Source organism: Lepidochelys kempii, chromosome 4 (genome assembly GCF_965140265.1).
Source record: "Lepidochelys kempii isolate rLepKem1 chromosome 4, rLepKem1.hap2, whole genome shotgun sequence".
Classification (NCBI taxonomy): Eukaryota; Metazoa; Chordata; order Testudines; family Cheloniidae; genus Lepidochelys; species Lepidochelys kempii.
This window is the reverse complement of record NC_133259.1, coordinates 96,334,594-96,356,008: the sequence shown is the minus strand read 5'-3', so window position 1 is coordinate 96,356,008 and position 21,415 is coordinate 96,334,594. Positions and strand designations below refer to the sequence as shown.

Here is a 21,415-nt window from a genome sequence, read left to right as displayed (position 1 = left end):
TCAGTTGCACTTTAGATCTCACACCAAAGGCAATGCTTGTAGCCAATCCTATAATAAAGTATCTAAAGATTTATTGAGAAGGGAAATGAGTTATTTGTAAAGTTAAAGCAGGTAAACATATATACACAAATGAGTTACAATCTTAAGGATAAAAAGGTAATAGAAAGTTCTGTAATAAGCAAGCTCTCTATGTCCTTTAGGGCTAACCCAGGCTAAACAGCTAGGTATCGCTTGCTTATGCTAAGGGCATGGCTACACTGGAAACTTCAAAGCGCTGTCGCGGGCATGCTCCTGTGGCAGCGCTTTGAAGTGCGAGTGTGGTCGCGCGCGAGCGCTGGGAGAGAGCCCTCCCAGCACTCCTGGTAATCCACCTCCACGAGGGGATTAGCTCTGAGCACTGAGTGCGCGGCTCCCAGTGCTCGGAGCCTGTTTATGCTAGCGCTTTAAAGCGCTCTGACTTGTTGCGCTCACGGGGGTGATTTTTCACACCCCTGAGCCAGCACGTTAGAGCGCTATAAAATGTAAGTGTAGCCAAGCCCTTAGAAAACTTTACCCTCCTTCCCCCCTCACTCCAAGCAGCACAGAGATGCAGTTCGTTCTTGTTAGGGATATTTATTCTCTTCCCCTCTTCTGCTTAGAGCTGCAAACTCAGCTGATGGGTGGAGGGATAGCTCAGTGGTTTGAGCACTGGCCTGCTAAACCCAAGGTTGTGAGTTCAATCCTTGAGGGGGCCATTTAGGGATCTAGGGCAAAAATTGGGGATCAGTCCTGCTTTGAGCAGGGGGTTGGACTAAATGACCTCCTGAGGTCCCTTCCAACCCTGATATTCTGTGATTCTATGAATTCACTTACAAGACCCATCTTCATGGAGGAGGGAGAGTAAATAATAAGTCTTTTGTCCTCTTTAATGTTCCATGCTAGTCCATCTGGTGTTGATGAGCCTTCCTTGTCAGGCAGGAACACCTTCTGTTAGAGATCAGCATTTCACGTGAGTTCATGTCTCTCTCCTGTCTGGTGATTTACACAGTTGCAGAGGCTTACAGTGCAAACACTCAAATACTACTTTACAATAAAGGATACAAATATTATAAGTGAGGGCATGGCTACACTTGCAGATGTTTGAGTTAAACCAGTCTTCGGAGAGCGCAGTAGGGAAAGCGCTGCAGTCTGTCCACACTGACAGCTTCAAGCGCACTGGCATGGCCACATTTGCTGCACTTGCAGCAGCATTGGGAGTGGTGCATTATGGGCAGCTATCCCAGCATGCAAGTGACTGCAACGTGCTTTTCAAATGGGGGTGGGGTGGGGTGGAGTGACAGGGAGTGTGTTGTGTGTATGTGGGGGGAGAGCATGTCAGCATGCTGTCTTGTAAGTTCAGACAACAGCTGACCTCCCCCTTCCCCCCCCCCACAGCATTCCACACTAATGGTTGCTTTGTCTCGGAGCAGATAAGCAGCGGGCTGTCAGAAATGGAGCTTTCAAAGGGCATATCCGCATTCCTGCAGTGATTCAAAAACAATGACAAGAGTGGTCACTTGACTTAAGGGGATTATGGGAGATTTCCGGAGGCTGATCAGAACGCAGTAATGCAACACCTCGTTCACACTGACGCCGCGGTGCTCCAGCGGGGGTGCAGCAAACGTTATTCCACTCTCCAAGGTGGAGTAGCAGCAGTGCTGTAGCCGTGGAGTCAGAGCACTTTACATGCCTTGTCAGTGTGGATGGGTAGTGAGCTAGTGCGCCTGAGGCTCTTTTATTGCGCTGTAACTCGCAAGTGTAGCCAAGCCCTGAGATTAATGCATGCAGCAACTCACAAGCATTCAGTAAAGTCTAATACTAACCACATTCTTATCATTCTAATACCTATTTTAACAATATTAACATAGAGGTGAGCCAAACTGATCAGCTGTGTATTTATCAGTATTCAGTTGAGGCATGGGGGAGGACATTGGCATGAGGTGGACCCTGGTCTGCCAGTGTCATGTAGTGGACAAAGAACATAATTTCCAATTGCACTTCAATATACAGACCTGAAGGACAGCCTCAATTGTAGGTTCCAGGTAACATAACATGAATCAATTTGTATTTAGAGCCCTGTACTGAACTTTGGATGGGAGTTCTTTCACCTAGATTAAGATGGAGCAGTAACAGCATGCTGATGTAAATGTAGTGAAGGCTAGAGCTATGTTGAACATGCGGAAATGGATTTCTAATTAGTTAGCCAGAGGCTGTAATATGCTCCATAGTTCATGGTGTAATTCTACAACTCTGTTGTACACATATCCAGTTAGAGTAAGCAGCTGTTTCATTTCAGCATTGATAAAGAACTGTGCGCCTCTGGCACAGTCTCAGCTTCACTGTTTTCACACATATCTCTTCCCTGATAACTGCTTCAAGGACACACATTTCTTGGAATTAAATATTCATCCACAAGATGATTCAAGTACACAAGAGAGTGGATGTGCAGAGTCCACTTTTCTGAAAATTGCTTTCTTAATAACTCTTCTATTCATCAAATCAGCTTATTAAGAAATGGCATTTTCTGCAAACCAAGATGGTTTTTCAAATCACAGTACTTAGAATCATAGAATCATAGAATATCAGGGTTGGAAGGGACCCCAGAAGGTCATCTAGTCCAACCCCCTGCTCAAAGCAGGACCAATTCCCAGTTAAATCATCCCAGCCAGGGCTTTGTCAAGCCTGACCTTAAAAACCTCTAAGGAAGGAGATTCTACCACCTCCCTAGGTAACGCATTCCAGTGTTTCACCACCCTCTTAGTGAAAAAGTTTTTCCTAATATCCAATCTAAACCTCCCCCACTGCAACTTGAGACCATTACTCCTCGTTCTGTCATCTGCTACCATTGAGAACAGTCTAGAGTCATCCTCTTTGGAACCCCCTTTCAGGTAGTTGAAAGCAGCTATCAAATCCCCCCTCATTCTTCTCTTCTGCAGGCTAAACAATCCCAGCTCCCTCAGCCTCTCCTCATAACTCATGTGTTCCAGTCCCCTAATCATTTTTGTTGCCCTTCGCTGGACTCTCTCCAATTTATCCACATCCTTCTTGTAGTGTGGGGCCCAAAACTGGACACAGTACTCCAGATGAGGCCTCACCAATGTCGAATAGAGGGGAACGATCACGTCCCTCGATCTGCTCGCTATGCCCCTACTTATACATCCCAAAATGCCATTGGCCTTCTTGGCAACAAGGGCACACTGCTGACTCATATCCAGCTTCTCGTCCACTGTCACCCCTAGGTCCTTTTCCGCAGAACTGCTGCCTAGCCATTCGGTCCCTAGTCTGTAGCTGTGCATTGGGTTCTTCCGTCCTAAGTGCAGGACCCTGCACTTATCCTTATTGAACCTCATCAGATTCCTTTTGGCCCAATCTTCCAATTGGTCTAGGTCCTTCTGTATCCTATCCCTCCCCTCCAGCGTATCTACCACTCCTCCCAGTTTAGTATCATCCGCAAATTTGCTGAGAGTGCAATCCACACCATCCTCCAGATCATTTATGAAGATATTGAATAAAACCGGCCCCAGGACCGACCCTTGGGGCACTCCACTTGATACCGGCTGCCAACTAGACATGGAGCCATTGATCACTAGCCGTTGAGCCCGACAATTTAGCCAGCTTTCTACCCACCTTATAGTGCACCTTATACTTAAGCAGTTATCCTTAGCCTGGATTCTCCAGTGTGGATGAGAGTAAAGAGAGGCAGCTGCTGGGAGCCGGTTGCAGCTCTGTGATCTTCTGCTACTTCCCACTCCAAAGCAAGTTAGAACAGCAGGGCTGATGTAAAGTCCCACGAAAGCTTATGCCCAAATAAATTTGTTAGGCCATGTCTACACTATGAAAGTACTCTGATTTTACAGAAGTCAATTTTTGGGAACAGTTATATAAAGTCGAGTGCATGCGTCCACACTAAGCACATTAATTCGGCGTCCACAGTACCATGGCAAGCATCGACATTCCGAGTGGTGCACTGTGGGTAGTTATCCCACAGTTCCTGCAGTCCCCGCTGCCTACTGGAATTCTGGGCTGAGCTCCCAATACCTGATTGGGCCAAAAATTTGTCACGGGTGGTTATGGATAAATTTCATCAGTCAACCCTCCCTCCCTCCATGAAAGCAACAGCAGACAATCATTTTGCGCCCTTTTGCCTGGATTGCCTGAGCAGATGCCATAGCACAGCAAGCATGGAGCCCATTCAGTTCACCGCAGCAGTTATGACCATTGTAAACACCTCGCGCATTATCGTGCAGTTTATGCAGAGCAAGCACCTGAAAAACCAGGCGAGGAGGCGACGGAAGCATGGTGATGGGGACATGAACACAGATTTCTCTAAAACTGTGGTCCCCAGCAATTTGGAGATCATGGTGTTACTGGGGCAGGCTCATGCCATGGAACGCTGATTCTGGGCCCGGGAAACAAGCACAGAATGGTGAGACCGCATAGTGTTGCAGGTTTGGGATGATTCCCAGTGGCTGTGAAACTTTCGCATGTATAAGGGCACTTTCATGGAACTTTGTGACTTGCTTTCCCCTGCCCTGAAGCGCAAGAATACCAAAATGAGAGCAGCCCTCACAGTTCACAAGCAAGTGGCAATAGCCCTGTGGAAGCTTGCAAGGCCAGACAGCTACTGGTCAGTCAGTAATCAAGTTGGAGTGGGCAAATCCACTGTGGGGGTTGCTGTGATGCAAGTAGTCAACACAATCATTGAGCCGCTGCTATCAAAGGTAGTGACTCTGGGAAATATACAAGTCATACTAGATGCCTTTGCTGCAATGGGATTCCCTAACTGTGGTAGGGCTATAGACAGAACTCATATCCTTATCTTGGGACCGGACCACCAGGGCAGCCAGTACATAAACGGCAAGGGGTACTTTTCAATAGTGCTGCAAGCACTGGTGGATCACAAGGAACGTTTCACCAACATCAACGTGGGACAGCCGGGAAAGGTTCATGACGCTCGCGTCTTCAGGAATTCTGGTCTGTTTAAACGGCTGCAGGAAGGGATTTACTTCCCAGACCAGAAAATAACTGTTGGGGATGTTGAAATGCCTATAGTTACCCTTGAGGACCCAGCCTACCCCTTAATGCCCTGGCTCATGAAGCCGTACACAGGCACCCTGGAAAGTACTAAGAAGCTGTTCAACTATAGGCTGAGCAAGTGCAGAATGGTGGTAGAGTGTGCATTTGGACGTTGAAAGGGTTGCTGGCGCAGTTTGTTGACTCGCTCAGACCTCAGCGAAACCAATATTCCCATTGTTATTGCTGCTTGCTGTGTACTCCACAATCTCTGTGAGAGTAAGGGGGAGACATTTATGTCAGGGTGGAAGGTTGATGCAAATTGCCTGGCCGCTGAATACGTGCAGCCAGACACCAGGGCGGTTAGAAGAGCACTGCAGGAAGCGCTGTGCATCAGAGAAGCTTTGAAAAACAGTTTCATGACTGGCCAGGGTACTGTGTGACACTTCCGTTTGTTCCTCCCCCTTCCTCCTTGATGAAAATCCGCCCCCTTGGTTGCCTTTAAATTCCCTGTAAACCACCCGCCCTCCCCCCTTCGATCACAGCTTGCTTGCAAAGGAAATAAAGTCACTATCATTTAAAAAACATGTATTCTTTATTAATTGATTATAAAAATAGGGAGATAACTCACAAGGTAGCCTGGGTGGGGAGTGGGAGGAGGGTAGGAGGGAAGGAAAAGGCCACTTTAAAACTTGTTGAATGACAGCCTTCTGTTGCTTGGGCTGTCCACTGGGGTGGAGTGGTTGGGTGCCCGGAGCCTCCCCGCCCCCGTGTTCTTGGGCGTCTGGGTGAGGAGGCTATAACTTGGGGAGGAGGGAGGGCGGTTAAACAGGGGCTACAGCAGCAGTCTGTGATCCTGCTGCCTTTCATGAACATCCACCAGACGCCGGAGCATGTCCGTTTGATCCTGCAGTAGCCCCAGCATTGCCTCATGCCTCCTCTGATCTTCCTGCCGCCACCTCTCCTCACGTTCATCGGCCACTTTCCTGTACTCTGCTATTGTGTCCCTCCACACAGCTCTGTCAGTGCCGGACGACTGCATGAGCTCAGAGAACATGTCATCGCACGTGCGTTTTTTTTGCTGCCTTATCTGAGACAGCCTTTGGGACGGAGGAGGGAGGCTTGAAACATTTGCAGCTCCTGGAAGAAAAAAAGGGAGTGAGGTACTTAAAAAGATACATTTTACAGAACAATGGCTATACTCTTTCACGGTGAACAACATTATTCACATTACATAGCACATGTGATTTTAGTACAAGGTCACATTTTGCATCTTACATTGAGTGCCTGCGGCTTGGTGTTAGAGATCACACATCCAGTGCCAGGCATCAGAATTCGGCTTGTAGGCTGCCATGGTAAGCCATTGTCTTTCGGCTTCTGCAACCTTCATAACAGAAGTGCCCTCCTCTCCCATACCAAGCAAAGCACGTTGAGTTGGCCATTTAGTGCTGCAGTTTTCCTATTAACATGCAGCAGCAGAAACCAAACTAACCCCCCCATCCAGTTCTCTGGGATGATTGCTTTACCCCTCCCCCCACCGCGTGGCTGGTATCAGGGAAGATCCCTGCTAGCCAAAGGCAAACAGCTCAGTGCCAATGTCCCCCTTTCCCCCCCCAACCGCGTGGCTAACTGCGGGGAGGATTTCTTTTCAGACACAGGCAGACAGCCCAGTAGGAACGGCCACATCTGAATGTCCCTTTAATTAAATTCCCTTATTTCAACCAGGTTACCATGAACAATATCACTCTCCTGAGGAAAACACAGAGATAAAGAACGGATGTTGCTTGATTGCCAGCAAACACTGAGACCAAAGCTGCCAAGCTTTGTCATGCAATGATACCATATTACTTGCTACGAGCATGGCGTGGTAAAGTGTCCTACCATGAATAAGCCTGCTCTCCCCAGAAACGTTCTGCAAAGGCTTTTAGCGTACCTCCAGGAGAGCTTCATGGAGATGTCCCTGGAGGATTTCCGCTCCATCCCCAGACACGTTAACAGACTTTTCCAGTAGCTGTACTGGCCACGAATGCATCCCAAGTCCTCAGGGCTACTTAATCATTAAAAAATGCTTGCTTTTATAACATGTATTATATTTAAAAAGGTACACTCACCAGAGGTCCCTTCTCCAGCTTCGTTGAGCTGGGAGGGTATTTCAATCAGGGTGATAAAAAGATCCTGGCTGTAGGGGAGAACGGTGTGCTGTGTGCTCTCCTCAAGCTCATCCTCCTCCTCCTCATCTTCCCCATCCGCAAAATCCTCAGGCATGGTGGAGAGTACCCCATCATCGGAGTCCACGGACAGGGGTGGGTTAGTGGTGGCGCCTCCCCCCCCAGAATTGCATGCAGCTCAGCGTAGAGTGGCATGTCTGGGGCTCTGTCCCGGAGCGTCCGTTTGATTCTTTGGTTTTCTGGTACACTTGTCTGAGCTCCTTAAGTTTCACGCGGCACTGTGTTGCTTCCCTGCTGTAGTGTCTGTCCCTCATGGCCTCGGAGATTTTTTGAAATGTTTTGGCATTTCGTGTTTTGGAACGTAGTTCTGATAGCACGGATTCCTCTCCCACACACAGCAATCAGATCCAGTACCTCCCGTTTGGTCCATGCTGGAGCTCTTTTTCGATTTTGGACTGCATGGTCACCTGTGCTGATGAGCTCGCCTGGCCAAACAGGAAATGAGATTCAAAAGTTCCCAGGGCTTTTCCTGTACACCTGGCCAGTGCATCCGAGTTCAGAGTGCTGTCCAGAGCGGTCATAATGGTGCCCTGTGGGATAGCTCCCGGAGGCCAATACCTTCGAATTGCGTCCACACTAACCCTAATTTGAAACGTGATATCGATTTCAGCACTAATCCCCTCGTTGGGGAGGAGTACAGAAATCGGTTTTAAGAGCCCTTTATGTCGAAAAAAATGGCTTTGTTGTGTGGACGGGTGCAGGGTTAATTCAATTTAATGCTGCTAAATCCAACTTAAACTCATAGTGTAGACGAGGCCTTAGCCTCTAAGGTGCCACAAGTACTCCTCGTTTTTTTTGCTGATACAGACTAACACGGCTACCACGCTGAGACCTTACCCCAGTTGAAGATGAGTCATAGGGGAGCTGTGATCCATCATGTCTCTCCACCAGAACACTCCTCCTTTCTCTTACACTGGTGGAGGAGGAGCAGCTGGCACAAGAGGAGTTTCCATTGACAGAGAATCTCCTACAGAAGGGAAATTCTCCAATAGCTATTCCTGGCTGTTCAAGCAGCACACAGCACTCTTAGCGGACTAGAGATGCCAACCCTACCGCTATTTGCAACTTGCAGCTTTTGGGGTTATTCTTAGACTGTAAAAGAGCTACTGGATATAACAAAATATGAACTGCAAGAAAAAGCAGAGGTGTGTTTCAGAGTTCCAAACTGGGTTAGTATAAGCAGAGGGTGGCATAAAAATGCAGCAGATAATATGCTCAATTTGTGCTACTAGAAACCATGTTCTAAGCACAATGCACCACGCTAAGAGTGCACGCTTTTCTAAAGCTGGAACTGCGTTTAAGCTGAATTTATGCATTGTTTCATTAATTCTGTTCCTGGCTCTGTGGTATCAGGGCCTAAATTTGTTGTTTCTTCTTTAAATACTCCATTTTCAAATGATATGCCAACTTTTGTGTGCAACTCTGCTTTTTCAGTTACCTCTTGTTTTGGTGATTGATACACACATTAATATTTGCCTAGGCTGACTTCACCTGTTTAAATTACCACAGTATTCAACATAAATAAAATGCTTTTAAGCACATCTTCTTAAATATAGGACCTGTTAGTGACTGGATCTTGCAAGGGCACTTGGTGGAGTGGAAAAGAGAAATCACCTTCTCTCCAGATACAGTTACAGTGTCTGAGCTCTCCTGTGTACAGGGACTGCTTTCTGTGCAGAGGTTGAAATCACACCAAAAGGGGCAGAGAGGAGTTTCTGACAGGCAGTACTTCTCCTCCACAGCTGGTCAGCAGCGCTGGCCAGGTACAGAGGGAAGCACACTCCACCATCCTAAGGATGGATGTACAGAATGCACTCTCCCTGGATGCCAGGGGCCAGCCCCCCCTTCTGTGGGGGGGGGGGAGGGCTGCGCAGGACTCCACAATATCTAGGGATGGCTCTGACTGCACCCCACCACCAGGGCAGGGTTTTCCTTATCACACACAACTAAACTCAGAATGATTAGACATTAGAGATGCCACTTTTAAAGTATTTGTGAAGAACCTGTAGGAATTTGATGCTAGGCAGTTGTATGTTTTGCATAGACTTCTGAGTATCATTAATGAGTAATTCTGGATATATTTTTAAAATATTGCCTCTAATGTTGATGGGAGGGTGGGTGGGTTGTATGTATATGATTGATATCATCAGCTTAGCTCATTTCAAAACTTTCTTTCCTAAGTAGAAGTACAGTAACTCCTCACTTAAAGTTGTCCTGGTTAATGTTGTTTCGTTGCTGATCAATTAGGGAACATGCTCATTTAAAGTTGCACAATTCTCCCTTATAACGTTGTTTGGAAGCCGCCTGCTTTGTCCACTGCTTGCAGGAAGAGCAGCCCGTTGGAGCTAGCTGGTGGGGGCTTGGAACCAGGGTGGACCGGCAGCCCCCCACCTGCTACCCTAAGTTCCCTGTGCGGCAGCTGCCCAGCAGGCTATCAGTTGCCAGGCAGTTTAACTGTCCCTCCCCACACGCCATGTGCTGCTCCTGCCCTCTGCCTTGGAGTTGCTCCTGGGAGCCTCCTGCTTGGTGTGCAAGGAGGGCAGGGAATGGGGGGGAGGGGCTAATGTCAGGGGTCCCGTCCCCCCCTCCAGGTCCGGCTCTAGGCACCAGCAAAACAAGCAGGTGTTTGGGGCGGCACATTTCTAGGGGTGGCATTCCGGCACCGGCCATGCTGCCCCTAGAAATGTGCCCCCGCCTCGCCAGCTCGCCTCCGCCTGCTCCCCTGAGCGCACCGCTAGTGCTCTGCTTCTCTCTTCTCCCTCCCAGCCTGTTCGTGCAGCAAGCCTGGGAGGGAGGGAGGAGAAGCCGAGCAGCAGCGCACTCGTGGGAGGTGGTGGTGCGGAGGCGAGCTGGGGCGGGGAGTGGTTCCTCTACCCCCCCCCAGTACTTCCTGCGCTCCCCCACACCCTCGCTCACCTCTGCTACGCCTGCTCCTCTGAACGCATTGCCTCTCCCTCACCTGAGAGGGAGGGGGAGAAGCGGAGCGGCGGCATGTTCAGGGGAGCAGGCGGAGCGGAGGTGAGCTAGGGTGAGGGGTTGGGGAGGGAGCCGCAGGAAGCAATGGGGACGGGGGAAATGCAGCATGCCCAGGGGAGGAGGCGGGGCCAGGGATTTGAGGAAGGGGTTGGAAAAGGGTGGAGTTGGGGCAGGGGTGGGGGGGGCATGAAAAAAAAGCGAGGGCAGCCAAAATTTTTTTTTGCTTGGGGCAGCAAAAATCCTAGAGCTGGCCCTGCCCCCCACTTCTCCACAGAGCCAGGGCTGGGGGCAAGGGGGGAAGAACGACACAACAGGGCTCAGGACGTAGGGAGCTTGCTTGCAGCAGCTGCTGTCTCAACTTGCTGATCTACTTAAAAAGATTAGGGTGGGGTGAGTGTACTTAAAGGGGCAATGCACGTGTCGCTCTCTCTCTCTCTCTCACACGCACACACTCACACACGGTATATGTCTCTGTCTCTCTCTGCCATGCTGTCCTCTCCTCCCTCCATTCATGCTGCCTTGTAGAGTGTGAGGCTACATTAACAATGAGTTAACCCTTGAGGGCTCAGCCAATTGCTAGTTCATCATTTAGCAGTAAGGCATTCCCTGGGAAAATATCCCACCCTCTTCCACCCTCTGACTTCACCACCTCAATCAAGCTTAACAATCGTCATTGCTTTGTATAATATTAAATTGTTAAAAACTTATACTGTGTATTTGTGTGTGTATATATATAATATATAGTCTTTTGTCTGGCAAAAAGAATTCTCCTGGAACCTAACCCTCTTCCCCCCTATTTACATTCATTCTTATGGGGAAATTGGATTTGCTTAACATCGTTTTGCTTAAAGTAGCATTTTCAGGAACATAACTACAACGTTAAGGGAGGAGTTACTGTGGTTTACTTTCAAATGTTTATTTTTCATTGGTGATACTACATTCTGATTCAATGTTGTAGCCAACATGGAAGATATGAAAGCATTTGAAAATATAGCTCCCATTTATTACAAAATTATTATGCATATTGGAAGAAATACTTAATACATAAGTGAATTTTCCTTCGAAAGCTAAGTGTGTTCTGGTTTGGACACCAGCTATAGGAGAACTGTAAGATACTTCTGAAGGCGACTGTTAGATCGTTCACAGAGTTACCTCTTCCATCTCCCTCAGGGTTTCTCAGGCCCATAACCCTGACATCTAGGGAAAAATATGTAAACCACATATGTTTCCAGTTTTATTAACTAAACTAAATAAATAAGCAAAAGTGTAAACAAGTCAGATTAGAATAAAGTGGGTTAATATAAAATTAATCTAATTATCAGGTTAACTAAACCATATCAAATAGAAAATTTAGTAACTGCCTGTACATAGTTCTTTGTAAAGTCGTTAAACTGAATTTATAGTGTTTTCTGCTGCTATCAGTTTGAACACACAACAACAAAACTTTGAAGTTCTGCATTATAAAGAAAAAGCAGCCTCACTGTATACATATACTGGCTATAGATATAGAAAACTAATTGCTTTCCATGTTGGCTTGTTGTAATAATTAGTGTGTACCCAAAGTGCTATTTCATTTTGTTAGCTGAAAGGCAAAGAATTTTTTTTTTAAAAAAGGGCTTCTGTGCTTTTTCACTTCATGCTGTATAAGCACCTGAAAGGCTTTTTACAAGACTTCTTTCTGCCTTTTTTTTTATCTTTAGAAATATCAGGAATGTTAAGTTTAGTCTTTCCTGATTTTACTGGAAGACCTCTGGAAGATCTTGGAGATGTTTATTGTGATCTCTAACACCTTAATAGTGGGAGTGAGGGTGCTACATCTTTAACAAAGGCTACATTTCCCCCAAAAAATGATTGGTCATAGAAATTTAATGTGTTAACAAAAAAAGGGTTTAAAACTGATTAAATAGTCCTTCCCCTTTCACTTGCTTTACTTTCACTTTCTTGGCTCTTGTAATATCATTTCACTAGTTCTTCTGTATAAACAGAACCTGAATGTCTAGTATAAAAATTTAAAAAAATAAAAATAGAAGTTCTTCCTTTCCATCCCCTGAAAAAAAAAGCAAAGCACTCCCCCCCCCCCCAAAAAAAATAAAATAAAAAGCTTTCAGACCTTTAAATAGCTAAGAGTTAATGCAGTGGACATTCAGTTGCCTATTTTTAAGCATTTCTCCATTCTCTTCTTTCTAGGTCTGCTATTGGTAATGGGACCATCGGAGATATGAAAGGTATCTTGCCTTCTTTTTTCTGAACTTGACAAAATTAACGTCATGTGGACAAAATAAAACAGAACGGAAACTTGTTCTGAATAACAGAATGCCAAAGAAAAGGAAAAATCCAGGTGTGAGTCCCTCCAGGAAGATCATGGATTCAGAGAGAATGACTGCTTCTGGTGAAGGACTGGTACCACCTCCAGGAGATGTGTCGGTGTCACGAGCAATTTACAGTGTCAATAAGGAAGAGCTCTTCAACAATATGTCAGAAATGTTTTCTGGCCTGGATCCTAGTGTAGTTTATATGGTGCTGTCTGAATGTGATTTTAAAGGTAAATAAAATGTTTATTATGTTAACAGTTGGATTTCATAGGGAAATTCTGTTCTCAGATAGGCAGTGCAGCTCCCATGGACTTCAGCAGTATTTTAAGAGGTCAGAATTTAACTTTTAATGAATACATGAGTGTGATGGGGGTGTTCACCACACATTAGCCCTGGAGGGGTTAATATAGGCAAGAGGCCAATTAGCCATTGGCTGCTCCTGAAGAGGAGCTAGGATGTGATGAGGTTTAACTGGGGATGAAGCTTACCTGGACAGAAGCAGGTGAGGCTTTTGTAAAGCCAGGAAGCTGGTCACAGATTGCAGTGAGGAAGCCTACAATCATGCTCTCTGATACAAGGGAGCAGAGTAGGAGCCTGTACTAGGAGTGCACTGGGGTTTTCGGTTTTGGGTTTTTGTTTGTACCACAGTGGAGGAGGTGGTGAGAGCTCTGGTGTAAGCGACAGCAGCTCAGTAGGAGGCAACCCAGGCTCAGGCGATGGCGCAACAGTAGTCCATGAGGCTACAGCAGGAAACCAACCAATTATTAATGGGCCAGGCGACCCAAGATGAAGTCCTCCTGCAGGAGATAGTGGACCAGCTGAAGATCCTCACCACCCAGGCCCGGGGGTCTGACAGGACGCGAACCCTGAGGGCCACCGGTTGTCTGCCAAAGATGATGGCAGAGTATGACATAGAGGCATATCTCTCATTTGAAAGGACTGCTTAGCGTGAGGCGTGGCCCCAGGAGCAGAGGGCCAGCATTCTCACCCCTTTTTTGTGTGGAGAGGCCCAGAAGGCCTACTTTGATCTGCCCACCGAGGATGCCACTGACTATTTCCGGCTGAGGGCAGAGATCCTAATACGATCAGGGGTGACGGCAGCGGTATGGGCCCATAGGGTCCAGGAGTGGAAATACAGGGAGAACAAACCTCTGAGGTCCCAACTATTCGATCTCATACACCTTCCTCGGAAGTGGTTATGGCCTGAAGCGTGCAGCCTGGAGGAGATTTTGGAGACTTTGGTCATGGACCATTACATGCAGGGACTGCTGCCAGATCTCCGCAGATGGGTATGCCAGAATGATCCGTCCACCTACGACGAAATGATCACATTGGTGGAAAGACGGATGACAGCCAGGGAATTGACCCAACTACCCAAGGAAGGCCCCTCATGAAGCAAACACTCGACCCCAACCCTGGAGGGTCAGGCGGCCAAACCCCCAGGGAGTCCTAAGTGGAAGAAGAGGAAGACTGAAAACCAGCCGGGAACCCAGAAGGAAGGGAAAGGCCTGGTGGGGGGGGGGACGACCCTGGGACTAAACCCCCTAACCCACGTGATAGGGGAGTGACTAGAAGCAATTATAAGTGTTACGGGTGCGGGGAGTTGGGGCACATAATGGCCCAATGCCCCAATGTTGTAGAGTCCATGCAGTGTAACCTGTGGGACGGGGCAGACCCATGCAGCCTACTCAATATTGTAGGGGTCGCAGTCACCCCACATAAATATACAAGGCAGGTAAAGTTGAATGTGGTAGAAACCATGGCACTTGTAGACTTGGGGAGTGCTATCACCCTAGTATCGGGTAAATTAGTGAAGCGCAGCCAGTTAATACAAGCTAAGCATATGGGGGTAACCCGTGTCCATGGTACCATTACTTACTACCCCATCATACCAGTGAAAATTGAAATTCAGGGAAATGTCACCGGGGTGAAAGCAGGGGTAGTCCCAAACCTCCCATACCCCGTGCTCATAGGTAGAGATTTCCCCGGGTTTGGAAACTTGCTCCCACCGGAGGGATTGGAGGGAGGGGAGCTCCACGAACTTCGGGAGGCTTCCACGGCAGAATGTCACCTCCCATTTTTTGCAGAAATGTCCCAGGAACTATTCCCTGTCCTGGGGAAAGGCAGGACAAGGGAGCAGAGTAGGAGCCTGTATTAGGAGTGTAGGAAACATTCCAGGGAAGGAGCAGTAAGGGCTGAGAGAATAGACCTGAACTGCTGGTTCAAGGGTCCTTGGATTGGAATCCAGTGCAGAGAGCGGGCCTGGATTCCCCTACAAGCCACTGTGGGAGTGGCACAGTCAGTGCAATGGCTATGAAGACTGCCTGAGACTGTGTGGAGAGATACTGGTGAGACCTTGGAAAGGGAGGACAATTGTGACTTGCCCGGAGGGCTAAGCAATGAAGGAGATGAACTGCAGCTCCTGACCAGTGAGAGAGGGGCCACAGAGCGAGTGACTGTGGCAATAGGCTGAGCAACTGCCGGATGGGGCATGGACGGTGATGAGCTAATTCCCCAGATGAGCCACAAGGAGACTCCACCGAGTGGCGAGTAGCGAACACCCCGTTACAATGAGTCATAATACTTAGGAATTTTATAGCACTTCCCATTAGTGACCAGATAGCAAGTGTGAAAAATTAGGACAATTGGGGGTAGGTAATAGGCGCATATATTACACAACGCCTGGAATATCGGGATTGTCCCTATAAAATTGGGACATCTGGTCCCCCTACTTCCCATGTCAGATTCTCAGATTCATAATGTTTTTGTGATGTTGGTAAGTAGTAATATGTTTTACTTAATTAAGTTAGGTGGCTTGCTGTAAGCCATACAGCAACACAGTGATTGGGAAGAGAACACTGCTTTCCTGACTGACATTTCTGAGCTTTAACCACTACATAAGACTGTCCCACATTCTGTATGGGTGTATGTTACATATCAATTTCTTGTGATTTTACTACGAATACCCACCAAGGGAATTGTCATTTGCCATAATTTTGTTAGATATGTAAAATGTAACAGTTGCATGTTTTATTCAAAAGAATCTATCCACAAAGATAATCCTTTAAAAATAAAAACCAATAACACCCATCCCACCGCAGGACACTTGTGTGACTAACTGAAGGAAGCATGCTTCATAAACAATATGTTAGCAAAGAAACTGGATTTTAGACCAATTATTTGAAGTATTGAAGATTTCCCTTTGCTTGTCTTTAAGTTTGCTCTGTTTGTGCGTGTGTGTGAGAGTATGTGTGCATGTGTGGGTTTTTTTAAAACAACTCCAGTATCTTTCCTGTCCTTCAATATACTCCTTGTTGTGTTTCTCTATACACATTTTGGCTGGATGTGCTTTTCAGATAGGCCTGCCCAAGTACTCTGAGAGAGCAAATAAGATGGAAGGGGGAGAGAAGATTGTTCACAAGAAAAAGTCTGTTTCTCTTCTCAGTAGATTCATTGTGTCATCTTTGGCATGGAGAGGTGGTTTTTGACTATATTTTGTTATCTTCGTCCTGTGAACAGATTCAAAAAGGGAAACTTATCACTATCACTTTTTTATGGAGTGATAGTTGTGTAATAAACAAGGAGGAAAGGCTAGTCAGATTCTCTAAATTAAAGAGAAGATCTACCTAGCTGTGCTGAAAGAGCTGGACTTTAGGACCCTCCCCCCCCCCCTTTTTTTTTTTTTTTTTTTTTAGTGTGCAATTTCTTTCTACATAGTTCTTTGGAATAAACTGGTAAGTTCCAGCTTATTTGAGTCATCTGAAGACTCCCGTGCCCCCTCCCCCGCTTTTTTTTGTCATTAATGCTTTTAACTAGCCCTGACTATAACAAAGAAAGGTTTCTGTGCCTGTCTTTTTTTAATTTGTACTGCTACAATTCTCCTTTTAGTGATTATTTCAATTTATTTAACCCTATTTCTCCTGTGTAGTACAGACTAGAAGCAAGTATTCCAGTTAATCAATCTGTGTAATCTTTTCCTTTGTACCCAGAGTTAAACTTAGCTTCACAGTTTATTTACTTTTTTGCATATTATGGTGGTGTATTGCAGTGTGTGCAGATTCAGTCGGGTCTTGTCCCAGGTGAGCAACATTTGTTGTAAAGGTAGGAGGAAAATATGTTAGCAAATGAATCGGTAAATTTTCTGTTTACTATCTCTGAAATTCAGGGTTTGTTATAAATAATATTTCTTGAATTATAGATTGTAAAAAGTTATTTAAATTGGATTAAAATTAGGCTGGATTGCCTACCATGATCATTTTCTTTGATTTATTTTCTTTATCTTATTTAACAGTTGAAAATGCTATGGATTGTCTGCTAGAACTTTCCACAGCTGCTAAGGGAGTAGCATCTTCAAGAGTCTCAGGTTTTGATTCAATAGCATCATCTCTGTCTCTCGTTAACCAGCAAAGCTCTGTTTCAAATGAAATAGTGGGCGAAAGTTGTGCAAAAGAAGATATTGTGAACTTTAAAGAAGAATCAGTAAAGATCCCATCACCTGATATTCAGCTGACTGAAGAGCTAGATTCCTTGATACAAACTGCTTTTGAGAAATACAGTCTGAGAGACAAATTGTATGATTCCACAAATGACAAAATCACAGGAAAGCAGCCTATGACATCTGACCAGAGTAATTCTAATGGCATTAATGAATTTCCTGAGAGTGAAAAATCCAGTTTAGGGTTTAATGTCCTGTTTTCTCTGCAGCAAGCAGAGACAGAGAATGAGAAATTTGAAAACTTCTCATCTATGTTAATCTCAGAGGGTCGCAAATCTTCTCAGCCAGCTGTAAGTAAATCTAGCATTCAGACAAAGGATAGTTCATTAGTTGACATGGACATTTTTGCACAAGTATCAGTAAGCTCTAGTCTGCCAGAAATTGATACTGACAATGCTCCAGAAGTCATTAAACCAGCAAACTTGGAAGTGGCTTGTAGAAATCGTAATCAATCACAGAATATTGTTTCAGACCATGGAAGTTTGTTTGATGCGTCTAGTCATTTTTTCCAGGGATTTGTAGAAGCTGGTACAACAGCTAGTGGAAATTCCAGCTCAAAATACCTTGAACAACAGGAAGGTGTAATGGCTGTGTGTAGTGGCCAAAAAAGCATTTCTCTCCCTGAAGTGTCTGAATCTCTTGAAGGATCCAGTTTCAAATTGCCACAGCTTGTAGATGTTCAGCAGAGAAGGAATTTACATTTTTCTCCACCACCACAGCAATCTCCACAGCCTCCTTGGAATCCAGTGGCTCCTGTGTTTTATCCATCAAGTGGAAGTCACAGCTTTGTAACTCCAGTAGCTATCAGTCCGGGACAATGGAGACCTCTTGCAGACTACAGGATGCATGGCAAAGGAATGCCTTTTCCTCCTCCAGTGGTTTCACATGTCTGGGATAGCAACGCTTCTCCGAAGGTATGGAGAAATCAAGATGGAATCCAAAAAATGAACCTCTCTCAAGTACACCAACCACCCGTTTGTCCAGTGATGAGGAAAAAGACACATCTTGTAGGTCAAGTACTTGTTCTTCTCAGAGGGGTTCCAGGATCAGGAAAGTCTTTTTTGGCAAGGTAGAACATTTATATTATGTATTTATAAGAGAAATCACTTAACACAGTGGTCCCCAAGCTGAGGTGGGTGGAGGAATGTTTGGTGGGGGCTTGGTGGGTCCCAGGCCAGCCCTCACAGGGGGTGTGGAGGGAGCGCCACCAATCCCCGCTCTGCCCCCTAGCTCCACTCTGGCCCCAGCCACAGGTCTGGCCTTGGTCATCGGCTGCAGCTCCCAGCCATGGACCTGCTCTCAGTTGCAGCCCCTGGCTCGCAGCCCCGACCGGAGCCCTGTGCCCTGTTCCCAGTTAAGGCCCCAGCTGCAGCGCTGGTCCCACTCCTGACCACGACCCCCAGCTCTGACTGTGGCCTGGCGCTGTCTCCCGACCGTGGCTCCCAGAGTGGCACAGACAAAAAAGTTTGGGGACTACTGACTTAGCAGTATTATTGTAGGATTTATTAACAAGAGAAAGCAACAACAAAAAATAGTTTTCTGGTGTTTGCAAATGGCCTCATTTAAGCCCCAATTCATCATAATGTCCACGCTGCACTCAGACATAGTGGACACTGGTAACTGCAGGGAGCTGGGTCAGTTGCATCTCCCTGATCCTTGGCCAGCTGTTGCTGGTGGAGGTTAGAACAATTGGGGGCTACTCTAATGTCTGTCACTGGTGCGAACTCCATAATGGAGCTTATGCGAGCAGAGGATCAGGTTTAATACAGCTCAGCTCCACCTTGCCCCTCCTGTCCCTGTGCCACTTCTGACATGCCCCAACCTCCACATGGCATCAAGGATGGGTTTAGCTGGGAATATGTCAGGTCTGACAGGTTTATAATTGTTGACGTTCCCCCTGGCAGAATTCTGCGGAAATCTCTGGCCTGTTTAAGTTCTCTTTAAACCAAATGAGTAGTGCATAGTGAACTTGAGAATCCAGCCCTTTGTTTTCTGGGGAACTCCCAGAAAGCTTTTTGATAGTTAGACTTTTAATATACATATAGTAATCAATTTTAGACTTCTGTAGATGTGTCATACTGCTAGTTATGCAAATAAAACTTTGTGTGGGACTGTTGATGCAGAAGCATATCATTATATACAGATATTTATTTTTCTGTTAGGTTCTATTATTAGGTATTTTTTGAAATTATATTTTTCCCCTTGCGTTTTTTCTGTCAAGTTAGTCTTTAATTTCTTTTCTCTTATTCTGTAGTATGAATTCTTGAAGTGTCTTTCACACTCTTCTTAGATATGTTTTTACTCCAAACTATTATCAATTTCTTTCAATTACTGTAACTGTCCGCTTCCATTAAAAATATTTGAGGGTCCTGTCATCCCCAGCACAATAGTCTCGTGCACAGAATACTTGGGATACATGAGCTGCATGCTCAGTCTTCCAGCAGGGCATGGGGTTCCGCCCCTCCACTGCTGCCTAGAAGGAATAGGGGCATTCTGCTTCCAAAACCTCTGAGTTCCTAGGGTTTGCAGAAGTATTGGACGATCAACATGGAGGCTTTTTCTTTCTCTACCCCATCCTATTCTTCCCTCCAAAACCTCCCCTCTGCTCCTCAGCAGAAGGAACTGGAGGAGCCACATAGCTAGGGTGTTTCTCAGCAGCTGCTTTCATAGAGACCAAATGCCTATAACCTCACCATTAGAGGGTGACAGTTGTATTGTCACCTACCCTCTTCCTGGGGCTGAACCTTCCTTCAGATGCATTTGCTCCCTGTGCCCCTGGGAATGAATCAAGAAGTGTGTGCAGGAGTCAGTAAACCTGTCACTGAGACACATCTACTACTGGTTTGGAGGGTGTACGCCAGGTTTGTGGGTGTCCACAGGTGGATAAACCATGTATAGCACTCTGCACATGGCACAAAGAAATTTTGAAGGTGCCTAAAGCACACTCTCTTTTTCACAGAAAGTGCTAGAGGATCTTTAATATCCATTAAGAGAAGACAAAACTTCAGTTTGAAAGGTCTTGTTCAAAAAATCTGTACACAGTAGACTCCATGAATCTTAATTTTTCTGCAGTGGAAGAAAGTAAGGTTGAGGCAACCCTACTTGCTAGGAATGAAAACTGGTTTTTAGAACGTGAGGTTTAGATCACTAAGCCATTCTCTGTTGTATATCTAATGTAAATCCAAAAGGAGTTAATATTTGGTTCACATATATTGTTGATAAAAGGAGACAAAAATTGGGAAAATGTATTGTTTTGTCTTTGTGATATTTCACAGGACTTTGCTTGAGGATAACCCAAGTGGAATCATTCTTAGTACTGATGATTACTTTTACAAAAACGGACAATATCAATATGATGCAAATTGCTTAGGAGAAGCACATGAGTGGAACAGGAAACGAGGTAAGAACTGTATAGGGGATTAGCTCAACTGCTTTGCGGATTGCTTAAAACTATTATAAAAGCAGGCTTTCCTGTAGTTGTACCACGGGATGAGCTTTAATCCCCTTTTAGAGGTATACATTTTAAATAATATTGACAAAAATAGGATCCTAGACTCCAGAATGGCCTATCTAATGTGCTGTTTGCTAACAAATGTCCAATTCAGCACTGAAGGATTATTTTCTCCTGGAATTATATCAGGGTATATATGTTGCATTAGGTTCTACTTATTGAGTGGTAATCTGTGCTAGCTCTCAGGAGGATTCCTTTCAAGATTAAGATCAATAATCATTATTTGCACTCAGATGCTATCCATGACAGTGGATGTGTTACACATATGGCATCTATCCAGATCTTTTCCCTGCCTTTGAACTAATGTTCCTTATAGAGCACTACATTGACAAAAATTAGGAAACAACCAAAAATAGAGGAAACCAGTAAACAGCGATTTTCACCAACAAAAGATTTTTTTCTGTTTCTCCTGCTGAAACTCTTCACTAAGCAATTATTTTCAAGCTTTTATGTGCTAAATTTTAAATATGATATTTTTGCAGGCGTGTTCTAAACCTATTAAAAATGGGTTTATAGGAAAAGTACACACTTAACAGCAACTCTGGTTGTGCAGGCTACTTTAATACTGCCTTCTGTTGTTTTTTTTTAAAGCAACTGATAAACATTTTGTTATTGTGTGTAAAAACTACACAATTTTTTTTATTTTTCATATTTTATACAGTTTACAGAGTGGACTTTTCTTAAGACTGTTATAAGGCCAAGAATTTTGTATGCAACAAAGAAGTCCACTTGAAGGTGATCATGTAGTTTTTAGTATAATTTACTGATTAGTCATATTGGTGTATTATATATCTGCATTTCCATTTCTTTATTATCATACGTATATTATTTCAATGTGTGCAATACAATGTAATTGCAGGGT

At 45.4% G+C, this 21,415-nt stretch overlaps 1 protein-coding gene across 18 annotated transcripts in view; it reads left to right on the top strand.

The window, feature by feature from the left end:
- N4BP2 (NEDD4 binding protein 2) overlaps nt 1-21,415 on the top strand; it is a 111,764-nt gene that overhangs the window by 53,396 nt on the left and 36,953 nt on the right. For all 18 annotated transcript variants that reach the window (XM_073342227.1, XM_073342224.1, XM_073342225.1 and 15 more), the window contains 3 exons: nt 12,423-12,777; nt 16,839-18,111; nt 20,318-20,442. In XM_073342227.1, coding sequence (XP_073198328.1) covers nt 12,549-12,777; nt 16,839-18,111; nt 20,318-20,442 — 1,627 coding nt within the window. In that variant the 5' untranslated portion in view covers nt 12,423-12,548. The remainder of the gene's footprint in view (nt 1-12,422; nt 12,778-16,838; nt 18,112-20,317; nt 20,443-21,415) is intronic.